The 18,899-nt window shown below is 44.8% G+C and overlaps 1 protein-coding gene across 2 annotated transcripts in view; it reads right to left on the reverse strand.

The window, feature by feature from the left end:
- Nucleotides 1-3,035: 3,035 nt before the first annotated feature.
- SNX19 (sorting nexin 19) overlaps nt 3,036-18,899 on the reverse strand; it is a 31,794-nt gene continuing 15,930 nt past the window's right edge. Inside the window, exons 5-13 of one of the 2 annotated variants that reach the window (XM_040432173.1) lie at nt 18,200-18,300; nt 17,991-18,110; nt 16,637-16,767; nt 15,172-15,268; nt 14,309-14,453; nt 13,956-14,085; nt 12,463-12,647; nt 12,302-12,389; nt 3,036-5,853 (exon numbers count right to left, since the gene is read on the reverse strand). In XM_040432173.1, coding sequence (XP_040288107.1) covers nt 5,790-5,853; nt 12,302-12,389; nt 12,463-12,647; nt 13,956-14,085; nt 14,309-14,453; nt 15,172-15,268; nt 16,637-16,767; nt 17,991-18,110; nt 18,200-18,300 — 1,061 coding nt within the window. In that variant the 3' untranslated portion in view covers nt 3,036-5,789. The remainder of the gene's footprint in view (nt 5,854-12,301; nt 12,390-12,462; nt 12,648-13,955; nt 14,086-14,308; nt 14,454-15,171; nt 15,269-16,636; nt 16,768-17,990; nt 18,111-18,199; nt 18,301-18,899) is intronic. The other variant, XM_040432182.1, reaches the window with a different exon arrangement.

Genomic DNA, 18,899 nt, shown 5'->3' on the forward strand with positions numbered 1-18,899 from the left:
CTGTACCAATTTGCCCGGAATCATTAACTTAAGGCACCCATGCACATATTTCTAAAGTTGATCAAAATGGGAAGATTTTAACCAAAATGATCATTCATCAGATGAAACTACAAACGACCGACTGATGATAGACCAGAAAAGAAGTCAAATTGTTTAATATTTTCATCCGATTGTCGACTGAAAGATATTTCATCCATTGTGCAGTTTCATTGAACATGTGTGGGCAGTTTGATCAACTGTAACAGCCAATACAGAGTTAAGCCTCATGCACATGGCCGTTGTTTTGGTCCGCAACCGAGACGCAGTTTTGGTGGCTCGGATGCGGACCCATTCACTTCAATAAGGCCGCAAAAGATGCGGACAGCACTCTGTGTGCTGTCCGCATCCGTTGCTCCGTTCTGTGGTCCGCAAAAAAAAATATAACCTGTCCTATTCTTGTCCGTGCTTTGCGGACAAGAATAGGCAGTTATATTAAAGGCTGTCTGTGCCGTTCCGCATATTGCAGAACGCATAAGGACGCCATCCGTGTTTTGCGGATCCGCGATTTGCGGATCACAAAACACACAACGATCGTGTGCATGAGGCCTTAACGGTGTATGGCCGCGTCTGTGAAATTATTGTTCACCAGATGTTTGTTTGCTCAACCATCACCAGCTTCTATCTAATGTGTATGGTCAGCATAGGGTACTTTCACACTTGCGACAGAGCATTCCGGCAGGCAGCTCAGTCGCCGGAAGTGCCTGCCGGATCCGTCAAAACGCATGCAAACTGATGGCATTTGTCAGACAGATCAAAATCCTGATCCGTATGAAAAGTGCATTGAAATGCCGGATCCGTCTCTCCGGTGTCCTCCGAAAAAACGGATCCGGCATTTATTTTTTTCACATATTTTGCGGTCTGAGCATGCGGATCCGGCATTCCGGAATTTTGGACGGAGATAAAACCGAAGCAAGCTGCGGTATTATCTCCGTCCTGAAAAGTCAAAAAGACTGAACTGAAGACATCCTGAACGGATTGCTCTCCATTCAGAATACATTAGGATAAAACTGATCAGTTCTTTTCCGGTATTGAGCCCCTAGGACGGAACTCAGTGCCGGAAAAGAATAACGCTAGTGTGAAAGTACCCCTTAAGATTTAGAAACCAGAAAGTAAGTGTAGTAGGATTCAAATATTCTCAGCACACAGGCTGTTCAGCAAAGAATACACAACCATAAGCTGCCCCAATGCATATTACAGAGTAAGCAGGCTACTTTGAAAACAATATTAATTGAAAATCTCCTGTTTTATGTCTATAGCTCCTATATGGAGCTGTATCTCCATGGTTACAGACTACAAAACAAACTGTGTAGTCAGACCCTGCAGTCATGTGAGGGAGTACAGCAGCACACCTGCGTTATCAGGCTACACAGCGTACATTGGCAGCTGTTAACCATGAAGACACACAGCTCTGCATAAGGTTAATTTCACATGAGCGAGCTTTCCGTCCAGATGTGTTCTATTTTGTGAATGGACAGCATCCAGATGAACCCTGACTCATTGCATCTTTATCCGTTTTTCACACAGGAATGGTCTATTCAAGTCAAAGGGTCAGTGAAGAAACTGGCAACACACGTATGGCAGCGCATTTTTTTCACTGATATTTACTAGAAGATGATATATGTGTTATTCTTCATGCGGATGCAATCCTCATGAAAAAAAAAAAAACTGAAACACTGAACGCAATCACAGACAAAACTGATTCAACTTGCACACATAAGACTACTTTCACACTTGCGGCAGAGTTATCCGGCAAGCAGTGATCCAGCAATCTGCATGCATATAGACAGCATTTGTAGACGGATTTGGGTGACAAATGCATTGCAAGAACGGATCTGTCTGTCCGTTTCTATTTTTTTTTTCCACATTTTTACCGGTTTGCGCATGCGCAGACTGGAAGGACGGGTCCGGCATTGCAGTATTTTGAATGCCGGATCCGGCACTAATACATTCCTATGGAAAAAAAATGCATTCAGGCAAGTGTTCCGGATTTTTGGCCGGAGATAAAACCGTAGCATGCTGCGGTATTATCTCCGTCCTGATCAGTCAAAAAGACTGAACTGAAGACATCCTGATGCATCCTGAACGGATTGCTCTCCATTCAGAATGCATGGGGATATACCTGATCCGTTCTTTTCCGGTATAGAGCCCCTAGGACGGAACTCTATGCCGGAAAAGAAAAACGCTAGTGTGAAAGTACCCTAACTATCAGTTTTTTTATTGAACAGACCCTGACACATTGCATATCGCTCATGTGAAAGAGGCCTAAGACCTGTAGACACAAAACAGGAAAAGGTTTGTATCTAAGATGCATTAGGGCATTAAATAGGTTTTCTGGGAGTTAAATACTGATAACCTTTCTTCAAGATGATATCAGTCGGGTCCGACTCTCCACTGATCAGCAGAGCACTGCGACCTCTTCATACTACACCAAGTACAGCGATGCACATTGTATAGCGGCTTTCCTTGGCATTGCAGTTGAGAAGAGGGGTGGGGCTTCACAAAGTCCCGCCTTATTTACTATAACTTTCGCCAGAAAGTGGCGGAAGTTATAACTGAAGGCTACACCAGCCTGTAGGTGGCATAGATTTCAGTATCTGGCATAAAGCAGGGCAGACATGTGCCTATTATATCAGGAGGCATCTGCCTCTTAATAAATTAGGAGCATCTCATGCCAGAGCAGGGAGATAAAGGGTGGGTACGCCAGTCTTGATATATCTCCCCTATTATGTTTCCTGTCCGGTAATAGAAACGGCAAAACACAGAGATTAGCTTTCTTAAAGGGAACCTCTCACCTCTACTATGCTACCCTTACTGAGCATTTCTAAATGTTCATTGTGTTACCCTAAACATATAAATGACACTTTTAATTTCATTTGCAGACGAATTCAACAAGTATTATGCATATCTTACTTCTGTGACCAGAGAAGAGTCATATTTTCAAGCTCTGACTCATCTCGGTAATTTGCATATGTATCAAATCGTTTTTTTTGTACACAATAAAAGCACACAGAGCTATGGGGACTGGGTATTGCAGATGTGCTAGCGGCCATCTAGCAACCCATGTCCTCAGCTCTATACCCAAAATCGAGGAGACAGGTTCCCTTTAAACATGACCTGTCTCTCCTGACATGGCTGTTTTAGTAACTACTTGCATTCACTGAGTGAAAACAATTCTGGAGCCTCTATTCTTATGACTCTATGATGTGCCATTCCTTTATTATTCCTGCTAGAAGTTATGCATGAATTACTAGCAGTTTGCAATGAAGGCCCAGCTGGGTGTTCCTAGTTGGGGTTTGTGTCCCTTCACAGTCGGATCCCCGGACGAAGGATCGCCGGGCATCGGGGCTGGCGCCATCCTGGGCGGAGATACACTATGGGTAACCTTACAGTTCTTTCAACGTTATTGTAGCCAGTATTTGCACTTGCACTTTATCCTGGTATTTTGACAATTTATTGATATACTATATTGCCCATGGGGTCCCCTCCAGTGAACTCGACATCTTACCTGCACTGTTGAATTTAAACGCTTTCTGTTATTTTCATGCTTAATAATTGATGACAATTATGCGGACTGGCAATTTTTGTAGGTTTAACAGACGGACACCCGGCAGCACTGATCGGATAGTGTAAAACTGTGCACTGGTAACACCCATTTGGACCTTCACTCCTAACTGACAGTAATTAATTCAGAACTTCTAGCAGGAATACTAAAGGAATGGCCCATCATAGAGTGATAATAGAGGCTCCAGAATTGATATTACAGGGGATATGCATGAAGCTGTTAAAACAGACATGTCTGGAGTGATGAAAGGTCCTGTTTAAGTCTAGATCTACCCAGGGTTTCATAGCACATCAAGACATAACAGAACTTTTTTTTAACTCACTCATTGTTCTGTTTGCCTCTGGTTTCATTTCTGTCTGCAGTGGTTGAGTCCTCATTACTTCTTTATTGACTCTCATCTAATCCTCTCTCCGTGTAAGGGATTATGCCACTTAACTTATTAATGTCTTAAGTCTCCTCCTGATCCAGCAATGTTTGTTAAAGGTAAATGAAAGGTAAATACGTGTCAGCTTGGGTCGGTCGGGGGCTGTTTACTGAACAACTCAGAGAAAGGACTGGGGGATTATTGCTGCACATTCCCAAAGACAGACATTCGGTGGACTACGGGAAATGATCCAGCGAGATAGTGAAGAACGCAGCATACAATGCACTAGAAACATTATATGTCACACCCTGGGCATACAGAAGATTCAATTATTGGCATAAAAAAATAATAATGAAAAATTGACTTCATCTGAGGCACTATAACCCTCATTATCACACTGTAGCCTCTGTGCAGCTGACCACTTATAAAAGGCCCCTTTACCTGAGCACTGTTCATGGTTTCTGAGCAGCAGATCGCTGTTCAGACCACACAATCTGCTGCCCAGAAACTATGATCGGTAGTGCTTGCATGAACGACAGGATCACCCGATGAACGAGCGTTTCGCTCGTTCATCGGGTGATCAGCGGCACATTTACATGGCTAGGTTATCGGGAACGAGCGTTCGAAGGAACAGTTGTTCCCGATAATCTGCCCGAAATCCAGGATCTGCGGTCGGACAGAGAGGAGGAGTCACCCAGGATTCAGACTTAACACAATTTACTAAATTAAAATAATGTGTAAAACCAGTCAGAATGATAAAACGCTACATGAAGCAAGGACACAAAACAATAAGAGACACCTGCACAAATCAGAGCACAGCAATGGTGGCATACACTGCCACCCTAAGTCGCACACAACTGGGCACTATAAAGGGTGTCTTTACCACAATATATGGTGATGACACGCTGCATCCTGGTCCCACTGCAGAAATTAACCTGTGACCCCCCTCCAACTCAGGGAACGTGCATTTAGTGCAAAATTTTAACCCCTTCATAAAATAAATAAACCCCCCCGTGTAATTTTTTTTAGTCGTTGTCTTCTTGTAAAGTTATATAAAATTCCACCAAGCTGTTTCGTATGTGTTTCTAGGAAAGCCGAGTGAGAACCAATACAGAAACCATCACATATCTCACAGACTTTGTCACCCTGCATTAGTAGGGTCATGAACAGCACTAGTTAAAAGGGGTATTCCAGGGCCCTGCTCTCCAGATAGGTGTGGGTCCTATAAATGCCCTGATTGATATGCCTTTACTAAGGGGAGAAGTATGTATATATGGCTAGGCTGATTTTCTGTATAAAAGTCTGGTTATACACCCAACTTTCCCAGAAACAGAACAGTCCTAAGAAACAGCAGAACAGAGTGTTTCGCAGGAAAGGGAGACTCCATTACTTTTTTTGGGGTGTTGCTCCTTAAAACCAGTGTAAAGACCTATGACGTCACCTTCTCAAAGTGGTGTTGTGTAAAGTAGTGCTGTGCAAATCTCCAGTGTCGGCTGTGTGATAAAGTTTCCTCCTCTGTAGATCCAGGGACATCTGGACCTCTCACAACCACAATATTGCAGAATGAGAAGAAACAGAGGAAAATGATCAACATTCAGAACCACATAAAAGGTGAGAGTAATGTGGGAGAGGGGCTACCGGTCACAAACAATGCGACAGGTGTAAAGCCAAGCATCCCAGAAGCAGCCTTGTCTGATGTTCTGCATGAAGTACGGTTAGATGCCCTGCATCCTCCACTCTTTTCCTAATCGTGTACTGAAGATTTTGCTCAGGGATGGTATCCATCAATCCTCCCAAAACAGATCCCACAGTGCTGACATCATCTTACGAGGGGTGAACAGACGTCACACTCTCCAGCACAATGTCCCATATACAGTACAGCAGATGCCTGGGGAGAGAAGAAACCATCAGTGATAGTAATAGCGCCACCTGGAGGCAGAACGTTATCTAACAATAGTTATATCTACTGTTTTTGTTCGGCACAGTCACCTCCCATGGCACAATACAACCCTTATGTGCCACAGAACTAACTATTATTAAACATGCCACTCTCATGTGCTGCGGCACTGTACATTATTATTATTATTTATACTACCTTCATGTGCTGCGGCACTGTACATTATTAATATTTATGCTGCCCTCAAGTGCTGCGGGCACTGTACATTATTATTATATATATGTGTTCATCTCGTGCTGCGGCGCTACACATTATTATTATATATGCTACCTTCATGTGTCACAGCGCTGTACATTATTATTATATATGCGGCCTTCATGTGCTGTGGGCACTTTACATTATTGTTATTTATACTGTTCTCTTGTGCTATGGACACTGTACATTATTACTTAATATGCTGTCCTCATGTGTCGCAGTGCTGTACATTATTAATATTTATGCTGCCCTCATGTGCTGCGGGCACTGTAGATTATTACTATATATGCTGTCCTCATGTGTGGCAGCAATGTACATTATTATTATTTATTCTGCCCCAATGTGCTGCGGACACTGTACATTATTATTATTTATGCTGCCCTCATGTGCTGCAGCGCTGTACATTATTACTATATGTTCCGCCCTCATGTGTTGCAGTGCTGTACAATATAACTATATGTGCTGCCCTATTTTACATTATTACGATATGTGCTGCCCTCATGTTACGCAGCACTGTACATTATTATTACGCTGCCCTCATGTGCTGGGCCACTGTACATTATTATTATATATATGCTAATTTCGTGCTGTGGCAATATAAATTTTTATTATATATGCTACCCTCATGTGACGCAGCACTGTAGATTATTATTATGTATGCTGCCCTCATGTGCTGTGGGCACTGTAAGTTATTATTTATGTTGCCCTCATGTGCTGCGGCCCTGTACATTATTATAGTATATGCTACCCTAATCTGCAGCAGTGCCTTATATTACTATTATTTACGCTTCCTTCATGTGCTGCAGGCCACTTCTGACATACATCTGTCACCCTCAAATGCATTGGTACAGTACATCATTTTTTTACTGTATATGCGGTTCTGTACATTATTATACTATACGCTGTCTTCGTGTGCCACCTCAATGTGCATTACTAATATTTACGGTAGGCTGCCCGTAGGTGCTGCAGAGCTATATATATACTTATATACACACACACACCATGGTGCTGTACATTATTATATTTTTACTGTATATGCCGTCCTGTATATATGGTGTGGTTCTGTACATTATTATACTATATGCTGTCTTAGTCTACTGCCTCAAGGTGCATTACTAATATTTAGGCTGCCCTGATGTGCAGAGCTGTACAATATATATATATATATATATATACACATACATACACCATGGTGCTGTACATTATATCTTCTATCCTCATGTACTGCTGCACTGTACATTATATCTTCTATCCTCATGTACTGCTGCACTGTACATTATTATCCCCTTAATGCATCATCCCATACATGTACGTCATTTTGCGTAAGCCTGCTTTATACACAGCAGCTGCCAACCGTGGTCAACTGTGATTGTGGCATCTGTGGCGTTAGGCAGAGGAGGGGGGGGGTTCCCTCTGCCTTTCGATTGGAGCCCCTGCAGCAATGTTGCAGGGCTCCGATCAGTTACCATGACAGCCTGGAGCCAGCTGAACGTTCCCAGGTCTGTCACTGTTAAAGAGAATCTGTCACGTCATTTTTACCAATATAACTAACAGAATTGCCCACAAAAGATTGCTAACACATTCCAAACATACCTGTGTGCACTTTGTGTCTTTATTCCATGTCCAGAAAAAGAGCTTTTATTCTGCTGAGATGAATGGGTCTGGTGATCTGCAAAAAATGCGGATCTGGTGCAGACTGAAACTACGGCTTGAGCCCTAAGCAGTCCTCCGCCAATGCGACTTAGAATTTACAAATGGCGACAAAACTTTTTAGTCTTGTCGCCATTTGTGACTAGACCCGCAGCTGCAGCTCTGCAGTTCAATACTACGGCAGGGCACAGGAGATGATAGTTCTCTGCCCCGCCGACGATTAGAAGGTCTAAAGCCTATTAAGTAGTAAATACCCGAGCAGGCGTGCGTGATGACTTCATCACGGCCGGCGTATGTGTGATGACATAATTATGCCTGCCTGCGCCGGGACACAGTTAAGCGATGTGGTCGTAGACCAGAAGAGGTGTTGTGGCCGGCATCGTGAACACCGGCGAACGTGGGATACAGGTGAGTATTAGTTGTTGTTTTTTTCACTGCCAACTTGGGGGCCTTTACTAACAGGAGGGACAGCACTGCAGGGGTCATTGGGGACATAATACTGAAGGGGCAATTTAGGGCATTACTCAATGGGAGCACTATGAGGGACACTACTGGAGGGGCACTGTGGGGGACAATACTACATGAGGGGCACTGTGGGGGACAATACTACAGGAGGGGCACTGTGGGGGACAATACTACAGGAGGGGCACTGTGGGGGACAATACTACAGGAGGGGCACTGTGGGGGACAATACTACAGGAGGGGCACTGTGGGGGACGTTACTACAGGAGGGGCACTGTGGGGGACGTTACTACAGGAGGGGCACTGTGGGGGACGTTACTACAGGAGGGGAACTGTGAGGGATGTTACTACAGGAGGGGAACTGTAAAGAACGTTACTACTGGAGAAGCACTGTGAGGGACGTTACTACTGGAGGGGAGCTGTGAGGGACGTTACTACTGAAGGGCAGCTGTGAGGGACGTTACTACTGAAGGGCAGCTGTGAGGGACGTTACTACTGAAGGGCAGCTGTGAGGGACGTTACTACTGAAGGGCAGCTGTGAGGGACGTTACTACTGAAGGGCAGCTGTGAGGGACGTTACTACTGTCCTCTATTATCAGAAGGGCAGCTGTGAGGGGCGTTACTACTGGAGGAGCACTGTGAGGGACGTTACTACTGGAGGGGAGCACTGTGAGGGACGCTACTACTGGAGGGGAGCACTGTGAGGGACGCTACTACTGGAGGGGAGCACTGTGAGGGACGTTACTACTGGAGGGGAGCACTGTGAGGGACGTTACTACTGGAGGGGAGCACTGTGAGGGACGTTACTACTGGAGGGGAGCACTGTGAGGGACGTTACTACTGGAGGGGAGCTGTGAGGGACGTTACTACTGGAGGGGCGCAGTGAGGGACGTTACTACTGGAGGGGAGCTGTGAGGGACGTTACTACTGGAGGGGAGCTGTGAGGGACGTTACTCCTGGAGGGGAGCTGTGAGGGACGTTACTCCTGGAGGGGAGCTGTGAGGGACGTTACTGCTGGAGGGGAGCTGTGAGGGATGTTACTACTGGAGGAGCTCTGTGAGGGAAGTTGCTACTGGAGGAGCACTGTGAGGGACGTTACTACTGGAGGAGTACTGTAAGGGACATTACTACTGGAGGGACGTTACTACTGGAGGGGCACTGTGGGCGACATTACTATTGAAGGGGCTTTGTAGGGGACATTACTAATGGAGGGGAACTTTGGGGGACATTAGTAATGGAGGGGAACTTTGGGGGACATTACTACTGGAGGGGCACTGTGGGGGATATATCTGCTGGAAGGGAACTGTGGGGAGCTTTACTCTTGAAAGGGCACTGTGGGGGACATTACTAGTGGAGGGCGCTGTGGGGGACATTACTAATGGAGAGGCACTTTGGGGGACATAACTGGCAGCATAATTGGGGCACTCTAGAGGAATTTTTAATACAGGGGACAGTATAAGGGCCATTACTGGTGGCACTGGGGACTTTTAACACTGAGGCCCTATAGGGGGCCGCATTACCAGGGCATTTTTTAATGAGGGCACTATATGGGGCATTACTGGATGCACTGGGGGGGGGCATTTTAATCCTGGGGTACTATAGCGGTATTTTTTTTGTACATGGGCATTACTACTAGGGGCACTATAGGGGACATTTAGGTGGCACTACAGTGACATTTTTACCTGGGGTAAAATAGGAGATATTAAATGCTGGAGGCACTGTAGGGGCATTTCTATTACAGGGACATAATAGAGGACATTATTTTTGGGGACACTATATAGGCATTATTGCTGGGAGCACAATATAGGGTTTTATTATTATTACTCTAGGCATTTTAGCGGACATTATTATTACTGGGGGAGAACACTCTAGGGGGCATTATAATTGCTGGAGGCACCATAGAGACACTATGTCTACTGGAGTCACTATTTTTTCAGCAGGGGCATTGGGGAGCACAGTGGGCACAGGCCTGGGAGGGACAGCAGAAATGACATTGTTGGGAAACCAGGGTGGGGAGGTTGTGGTGAAAATGTGGGGATGCTTATAGAAAAATTAAGAAATCTAACATGTTTTTAACAAACTCTGCAGAGCCTAGATCCGGCTGACAAAATCTGTCATGGCGGTCTGGGTCAAACAAAGGAGAAGAGGAAAGAGAACGTCTACATGACAGAAGATGTCAATGGATGGAAGAGGTATATGTTGCTGTAGTCTCCTATATGTTTCCTAGTTCTAGCAGGAAGTATGCTGTATGTAGAATTGTTTCACTACTGTCTCATCTTCTCTTCCAAGTCTTTTTTAATTATAATTATATGTATTTAAATTTGGCGACAAAAATTTTCCGTTCAGTAGCCAATGGCTCCTAGGTATTTTTTTTAGTCTGCAGCACTGCTGAGTCCGGTTTGCTTTGGGCACTTGGAACTGCCTACCGCGCCCAGCTGGGCACTTGGGAGCTGTTTTCCAGTAGAATAAAAGCACTTTTTCTGGATATGGGATAAAGACACAAAGTACACACAGGTATGTTTGGAATGTGTTGGCAATCTTCTGTGGGCAATGTTGTTAGTTATATAGGTGAAAATGATGTGACAGAAATCCTTTAACTGCCTGTAAAGCCATGTGCGAGGCACAGCTCCGCAGGCAGCATCTCAGAATCTCATAGACCGCAATCAAGCGATCGGAAGTCCCCCAGCCCGGGGACTAGGGGTTACTGTGGAGAAAGTAAAAAGAAAAAAAGTAAAAAAAAAACAAAAAACATAAAAATATAAAAAATTCTATTCACTCATGTTTCCCAATCTTACACATAAAAAAAAAAAACAATCTAAAAAAATAAACATAACAGGTGTGTGACCAAACCTTAACCATTAAAATCTAAAAATATTTTTCTGCACGGTGAACAGTATAACAAAAAGAAATCCACTAATCGCAGTTTTTTTGTTCAACTTTTGCTCCAAAAAAAATGTAATATGGGATCAAAAAGCTGTACGTACTCCAAAAATGGCATCAACAAAAACTACAGTTCGCCCTGGTAAAAAAAGTCTACATACCTTTTTTTTTTTAAAGGTTTTAATTTTTAAAAATAGTACAACAAAATATCATAAAATCGTATTGTCCCGCAGAGTAGGGATGTCTTAGCATTTTTAGCGCGCAGTGAATGCTGTAATATCAAAACCCCTAAACACTTGGCAAAATTGTGGGTTATTTTCAATTTCATCCCACAAAGATTTTTGATAATGTCAGATCGGCGCGGAAACTACTGCAGACACCCCCACCGATCAGCCATTTTTTAATGGCACTATTTAAAGGGGTAGTCAGCTTTTGTAATATTGATGACCTAACCTCAAGATAGTTCATAAATATCAGACCAGTGACTGCCAACAGCCCCGCCGATCAGCTGTTTGAGGAGAATGCTGTGCTCGTATGATGTGTTCTCTTTTCTGTTTATCTGCTCGTCGTCCACATTGCAGTGGCGAGCAGATGTAAGTACAACTTCACCATCCTGATTCATTTTAATAGGACAGCTCTGTCCTATTCACTTGAACAGGAAAGAGCCATCCCACTGAAGTGAGGGTGGACGGCGGTGCTGTAATTAGACCTGCTCACTACTGTAATGTCAACGGCAAGCACGTAAACAGAGAAGAGAACACAGCGCTCGTACGAGAGCAGTGTTCTCTTCAAACAGCTGATTGGCGGGGATGTTGTCAGTCACTGATCTGATATTTATGAACTATCTTGAGGTTAGGTTATCAATATTACAAAAGCTGACCAGCCCTTTAAAGGGGTTATCCGAGTTATTTTTATTAGCAGTGTCATTATACAGCTGGGACTTGTAGTTCTACACTTACAAGTTGCTGTTGACTCTCCCAGCACTCATGCCCTCCTTTTGAACTGCGGCTTCATTTACGCTTCCCTCATATGCTGTAGCACTGTAAATTATTATTATATATCCCACCCTCTTGTGCCGTGGTGCTGTACACTGGTATTCGTTACGCTGACCTACAGTATATATGATGACATCACAGTGCTGCACATTGTTACTTGTATGGTGCTGTCTTCATATCATTACAGGTTTCTTTACCTGTTTATTTGGGGGTGCTGCAGTGAGTCCAGTACCGCCTGCCAGACGAGCTGACACTTCTCCACCCCTAATATCTCTTGTGCTAAATCTGTGGAGAGAACACGGGATTAACAAATAAGCGAACAGGGAAGACTGGGATGGAAGTGGGAATTGGTACACACCTGGTAAAATATCTATCAGGCTTTGAAGGGCATGTCTGCGTGCTGCCTCTTTCTGTTCCTGTGTTCTTACTGGTCGGGGCTGAGTGCGCAGCGCCCCCCCAGGCCAAATAGCTTGTTGAAGTAAACGGAGGTAAAGCACCCAGCGCTGCACACACGTGAAATTCACCACCTGCACCTCCAGCCACCTAACGACCAACAAGAGAAGTTACACACTACATGAAACAAGAAAATCCAAGTCAAAATGTCTTGTTGTGCTGAATCCCCAGGATCTGCTTTTGTTACCAGCAGCCACATCTTTCACATGGTTGTGGAGGTAAATGGGGTGAGGAGAGCAGGATTGATTCTCAGACTATTCACACTGTGAAAGTAGGAGCCGGTTCTGAGATTTACATTGAACAGAGGAACATAAAGGGAATCGCTGTAAGACTTGTCAGGACTATTCAACGTCTACACATTAGCAGGAGACAGGAGACGTGACAAATTGTACTTTAATACTTCATGGGGAGTTATTGATTCGACGGAGAGAAGTAAGAGAAATGCACATTCAGCTCATACTAATGAGGTGCAAAGCGCACCACCTACTGGCCTAGAAGAAAACTATGGCCGTGAAGACACTACAGAACTGGAACGCCCTTAAGTAACTTTCTCCTAGACTTTATATGTATAGATGTAGAAATCCCTCATCTCTACTTGATTTTAGAGCAGGGATTAGCAACCTCCAGCACTCCAGCTGTTCTGAAACTACAACTCCCAGAATCCTCCTTTCACTTCTACAGGAATTACAAGAACAGCCGAATAGGTGTGGACGCTGGGAGTTGTAGTTTCACAGCAACAGGAGTGCAGAAGTTTGCTGATCCCTGCTATAGGGCAAGGATCATCAATCTCCGGTACTCCAGCTGTGGTGAAACTATGACTCCCAGCACCAGTTGCTTGGGCTTTGTCTGAACTCCTATAAAGGTGAATAGAGCATGTTGGGAGTTGTAGTTTAACCACAGCTGGAGCGCTGTTTTACAGTATGGAAAATGTCACTGCTTATATCAGGGTTTTACACCTGTATCAAGTCAAGCTAAATACAGTAGCACAAATTCCTCTCCCTAGCATCCAGACTGTTTAGCTAACAGGCTATTGCCTAAACTGATACATTGTGACAAAACCCAGCAGTGAGATAAATTGGGTCAGTTTTCACCCTCAGGATGTAAATAGCTGACAGCAAACAAATATCTTAGAGACTAAATCGAAGACCAGCCCTTTTACTTGGGTGTCATTCTTCCTGTTTGTATGTAAGACCCTTCTCTGGGAGATGAATGAAAGCAGGTGGGCCTCCAAACAAGAGCACTGAGTATTCTATGAAGAGTCTGCCTATCACGTGATTTCCCTTCGAATTTGGAAACAACTCCCCCATATGGTGCATCATGATTGTCCATTCATGAGACAGAGCAAACTCAGAAAATATAAAGATCCAGTAAAATGAAGAACATAGGACAGGCTCTCACCTCTGGATGAGGCTGTCGCATACGAGGTGGGTGACCTTCTGCATTGTGTCTGTACACAGCCAGCTCCATTGCTCTCTCATCAGCAGCCACAGAACTTCCAGCGCAACGGCCGAAAGATTACCCTCCAGACCTGTGCAACAAGTACAAGCCATCAATGTGTACTACAAACCACCACCATCTTGTCTCACTTCTTCAGTACAGCGGGTGAAATGCCTGAACCACCACAACACTGAAATCAGGTTGTGCCCCTCAGGTCTGTGTTAACTGGGTGTCTTCCACATTAGGGAGTCTTTTTAAAGTGGGAATACATCTGTACTGGACGGTCATCACATTACCACTCCGTTCCTTCCTACCTGCTGCCTGGGGATTGATGGTGAAAAGCTGCGACTGTGTGCTGCCCATTGACGACCTCTCCTGAGACTCGGACATCTCTGCCAGCAGCTTCTCCTGCTTCTGGATGAAGGACTCCATCCCACTAATTCCCAAATTGTCAGATACCTGGGGCAAAACAAACAGTATCAGATGCCATCTGTATGAGCCGACATTAATGACCCACAATGCAGTGAATTATTTCACAGAACCTTCCTGATCTGATTGGCTGTGAGATTCTTCTTTATCTTAGGAAGCATTCACATGACCGTATCCGTTTTGTGGTCCACTTGCAACCCGCATTTTCCACGGCCCCACTGAAAAAAATGCCTATTCTTTTCCACAAAACAGACAAGGATAGGATATGTTCTATAATTTGAGGCATGGCTGCACAGATGTGGACAGCACGCGGATGACATCCATGCGATCTCTGCTTTTTTTTTGTGGCTCCACAGAAATGAATAGGCCCACATGCAAACCCCCCCCAAAAAAAAGCAGGCCGAAAATACTTAAGGAAAGCCAAGGAGGCGGTTACTATACACCCATCCTCCTATTCTGTCTTACATATATCAGTGCAGATCATCACAGCCATCAGTCTGGTGTCCAGGACAGAAGAGAGATTGGTGCTGCTGCTGTGCTTAGCTCATAGAGCACTGCCTGCACTGGTACGTGAAAAAAATGGATCCTCTATACCAGACAGTGTAGTCCACTATGCGATTCCATACAGCAAAAAAAAAAAAAAGCATGTATCCGCCCGGAGTGACCCAGGCTCCTCCTTACGCACAGGTCTGTCTGGGTCACACATATAACAGGACTCCCATGGTAATATACTGTAACCTGCACTCACCGTGCTGCCGTCTCGTACAGAGTATACAATCTTTTCCTGCACATCAGCTGAACTCAGCACCGGGGCAATTTTACTTGAAGGGAAACGGAGGCGAGACCTGACAACGACAGATATTAATGTGAGAGGCAGCAAAGTAACGAAGTGATGTAACATTCTTAAAGTGACTTTAGCGAAAATGGCGCAATGTGCAAGTGATAAATGGAAATCTGACCCTCCAAAGCGTCTGTCTGCTCTGAAGCTTTATAGAGTTGGGGACGTTTACGACAAACTAAACGTCACTTCAAACAAAAAACAGGAAAAGTCACGACGAGAGCTGCACCCATTGGGACCTTTACATTTCTGCAACATTTCATGATTTTTTGGGTGGAAATGTCAAACATCTGAATCATTGTGAACACAATGTTGACAGTAGAAATGTAGGACATGAGCTCATCTGCTACTGTATGTTGGGGTCATTCATCCATTAGCGTCAAAAGCCACTGAGATGAAAAATCAAGAGGCCTATATAACTATTATGCCACAACTGTATAAAAGGAGACAATAGGTGTAATTTATCAAAACTGGTCATGATCTTCTTTGTAAAAGGTTAGGTGGAGCAGGCCTTTTAATAGACAAGGCACATCTCTGGCCCTCCATGCACCAGAACGTCATATCTACACCAGCTACAACCTTAGTGTAGGAATGCACAGCGTCTGTAGGGAGAGTGACCCAGCAGTCCAACAGCACCCCTGCTGCCAGGCTAAGCTCTGGGTCATATCATCCCACAGGCACCAGACAGCACTGTGCCATGGTTTTTTTTCTAGAATTGTGGCCTATAATATCATAGCGCTACATAAAGACTGATATGACATGATCGGTGACTGTGTCCCTGCAGAGGGTGCTATAAGGACACATATTACCAGGTTCAGGACCATAATTACAAAAACTTCCATAAATGCCAGAGACAAGATATATACCTGCACCAGAGTTTGTTATATACAAGGGTCTCATCAAGATAACCCTCTGACCATATGCCCTACTAGGACAAAGGGACATCATACATGGCAATAACAGCAGATTTCCAGCAATATTTACTCTACCTAGCACAAAACCAGCCTCGTGTATATGTACAGCCCTTCCCCAAACCGGAGATGCTTGGTGACACATCAGGCAGTCATAAATCCAACAATTCCATAATAAACCTCTGAACCTGAGTTGAGCATGTGATGAGCACTGAAGCCCCATATTCTGCGCCATTTTCCTCCAGGTCCCAGGATAATACTGAGCCTTCCATGGAGAGAGTATAGGCTGCTGTAAACTGTGTCTATATTCTGCAAACAGATCTGCGGGGTACTGCGTACTGTTCCAAGAACTATATGAGGAAATTTATGTCAAGGCCACAGCTTGTACTATCCACTACTGAATAGAAGTCAAAAGGGAAGTGCATGAAGTGCAAGTCCATCTACAAGCACCTCAGACCACTCACTTTGAGCTCTTCTTGGTGTCATTCTGACTCTTCCCTTCCACTTCATTCTCGCTTAGTTCATCAGTTGGACTCTGGGGTTCAGAGCGTGGGAATGCCGTCTTCAGGGTGTCCACAATGGCGTTTACTACAATCTGCCGCAAGAAAAAGGAGGGATAGCTGTGATCTCAAGACGGCTTTTAGGAGCACAGTAATTTTCTGTACACAGGATCATACATCCACATGAGTCCAAAGCCTTCACGGTGTATACCGTATTTTTCGCCCTATAAGACGCACCCCCCCCCCCAATGTGGGGGGAAATGGCAGTGCGTCTTATGGGGCAAATACTGCCATTTACACTGATACACCGCCGGCCGCGCTGTGCAGCATCGTGGTCGGCGATGTATCAGCAGGGAGGGAGAAGGGTGGGGGCCGGCATCTGGTGTTGTAATGGCAGCGGGGCCCGGTGCAGTCACTGTATTCTATTACACTGGGCCCCACTCACTGCAGTATTAATAGGTAACGTGTAGGCATGGGCGCTGTTTTAAACTATAGTGATCCTCTGCAGCATAGAAAAATCCATGTAGTACGGTAGTCACTTGAAACTCCTGTAGGCAGGCCGGGCGGGCGGAGGCAGCGTAACGTCATTCACTACGTCACATGCCTGCTTCATTCATAAAGTGGGAGGAGTAGGCGCATGACGTTCTCAATGACCTTACGCTGCCGCCGCCCGCCCGGCTTGCCTACAGGAGTTTCAAGTGAGTACCGTACTGCATGGATTTCTCTATGCTGCAGAGGATTACTATAGTTTAAAACTGCGCCTATGCCTACACGTTACCTATTAATACTGCAGTGAGCGGGGCCCGGTATAATAGAATACAGTGACTGCACCGGGTCCCACTGCCATAACAACACGAGATGCCAGCCTCCACCCCCTGTATTGGGGGTCATTCACTATTTTACACAGGGACACTGTTATGGGGGGGGATCTGTGGATGACACTGTTATGGGAAGGGGGGGGGGGGGAATCTGTGGATGACACTGTTATGGGCGGGGGGGATCTGTGGATGACACATATATAGCATAAGATGCTATATATGTGTCATCCACAGAGCAGTGTCATAGCAGTGTCACCCACAGATCCCCCCCATAGCAGTGTCACCCACAGATCCCCCCCATAACAGTGTCATCCACAGATCCACACATAACAGTGCCATCCACACATCCCCCATAATAGTGTCATCCACAGACCACCATTAGTTCAAAACCCACCAAAAGCACACCTTTTGATTCAAAATATATATATATTTTTTTCTTATTGTCCTCCTCTAAAACCTAGGTGCGTCTTATAGGGCGAAAAATACAGTATGTCACGCACCTTGTCTATCCGGGACACCAGGAATGGCTTCTTCACAAATGCAATCCGAGCGTCAGTGTTAAGTGCCAGGAATTCTTGCACCTCCTCGCTGCTTGCGATCTCCGGCACTGCGGACAGTTGCTGGAAACAAACAAATCCAGAAAAGGATTTGTTATTCTGGGGAAAACCCCACCACATACTCAGTGCCCCTTCCCTATTACCCTACTGACCCTCAGGAATGACTCCAGCAGGCTCTTTCGTGCCTCCACTTTATCACTGTCCATGTTCCCAAACGGTAAATCCGGAAGAAACTTCTTGGGTCCTTTAATATCTGAAAGTAACAAAGTCAAAAAGGGGACAGAAGGGAAGTTACCAGGTAGTACACTCATCCTTCAAGATACAATGGCCTTAGGATGCAATGTTTTCACATACAATGGTCTTTTTTGGGCCATCGAAGGTCGAAACTAGACTCAACATACAATGCCTCAGACTCAGATCCAACCAATCAACATGGCCATTTCACTGGTAAAACACCTTTATTGCTTGTCTAGTAGCTTCTCTGTGGTACTACATGTCCTGTCTATGCCAGGATGATATGCTCCTTTGGACACCAGGTGGGCTGTAACTTCATTTTATTTTTCTGGTACATCTAGACCCTGAAGAAGCTCCTGCCCTGAGCACAGAAAGTAATTTACAGCTTCCAGCATCTATTCCTGATGCTTTATGGATAGACTTACTTTATCTGTCTTGGTTATCTCCTTATTTTTCTTAAAACTTCACCTTTTCTTGTTTTGGGATGATATTTTGAGACTTTGGAACCAACTACTAATTTTCCATAGAGTTATGGACTCAAGTTACAATGGTTTCAACTTACAATGGTTGCCCAGTAACCAATTGACATTGTAACCTGAGGGACCACTGTATTACTAG

Source organism: Bufo bufo, chromosome 1 (assembly GCF_905171765.1).
Source record: "Bufo bufo chromosome 1, aBufBuf1.1, whole genome shotgun sequence".
Lineage (NCBI taxonomy): Eukaryota > Metazoa > Chordata > Amphibia > Anura > Bufonidae > Bufo > Bufo bufo.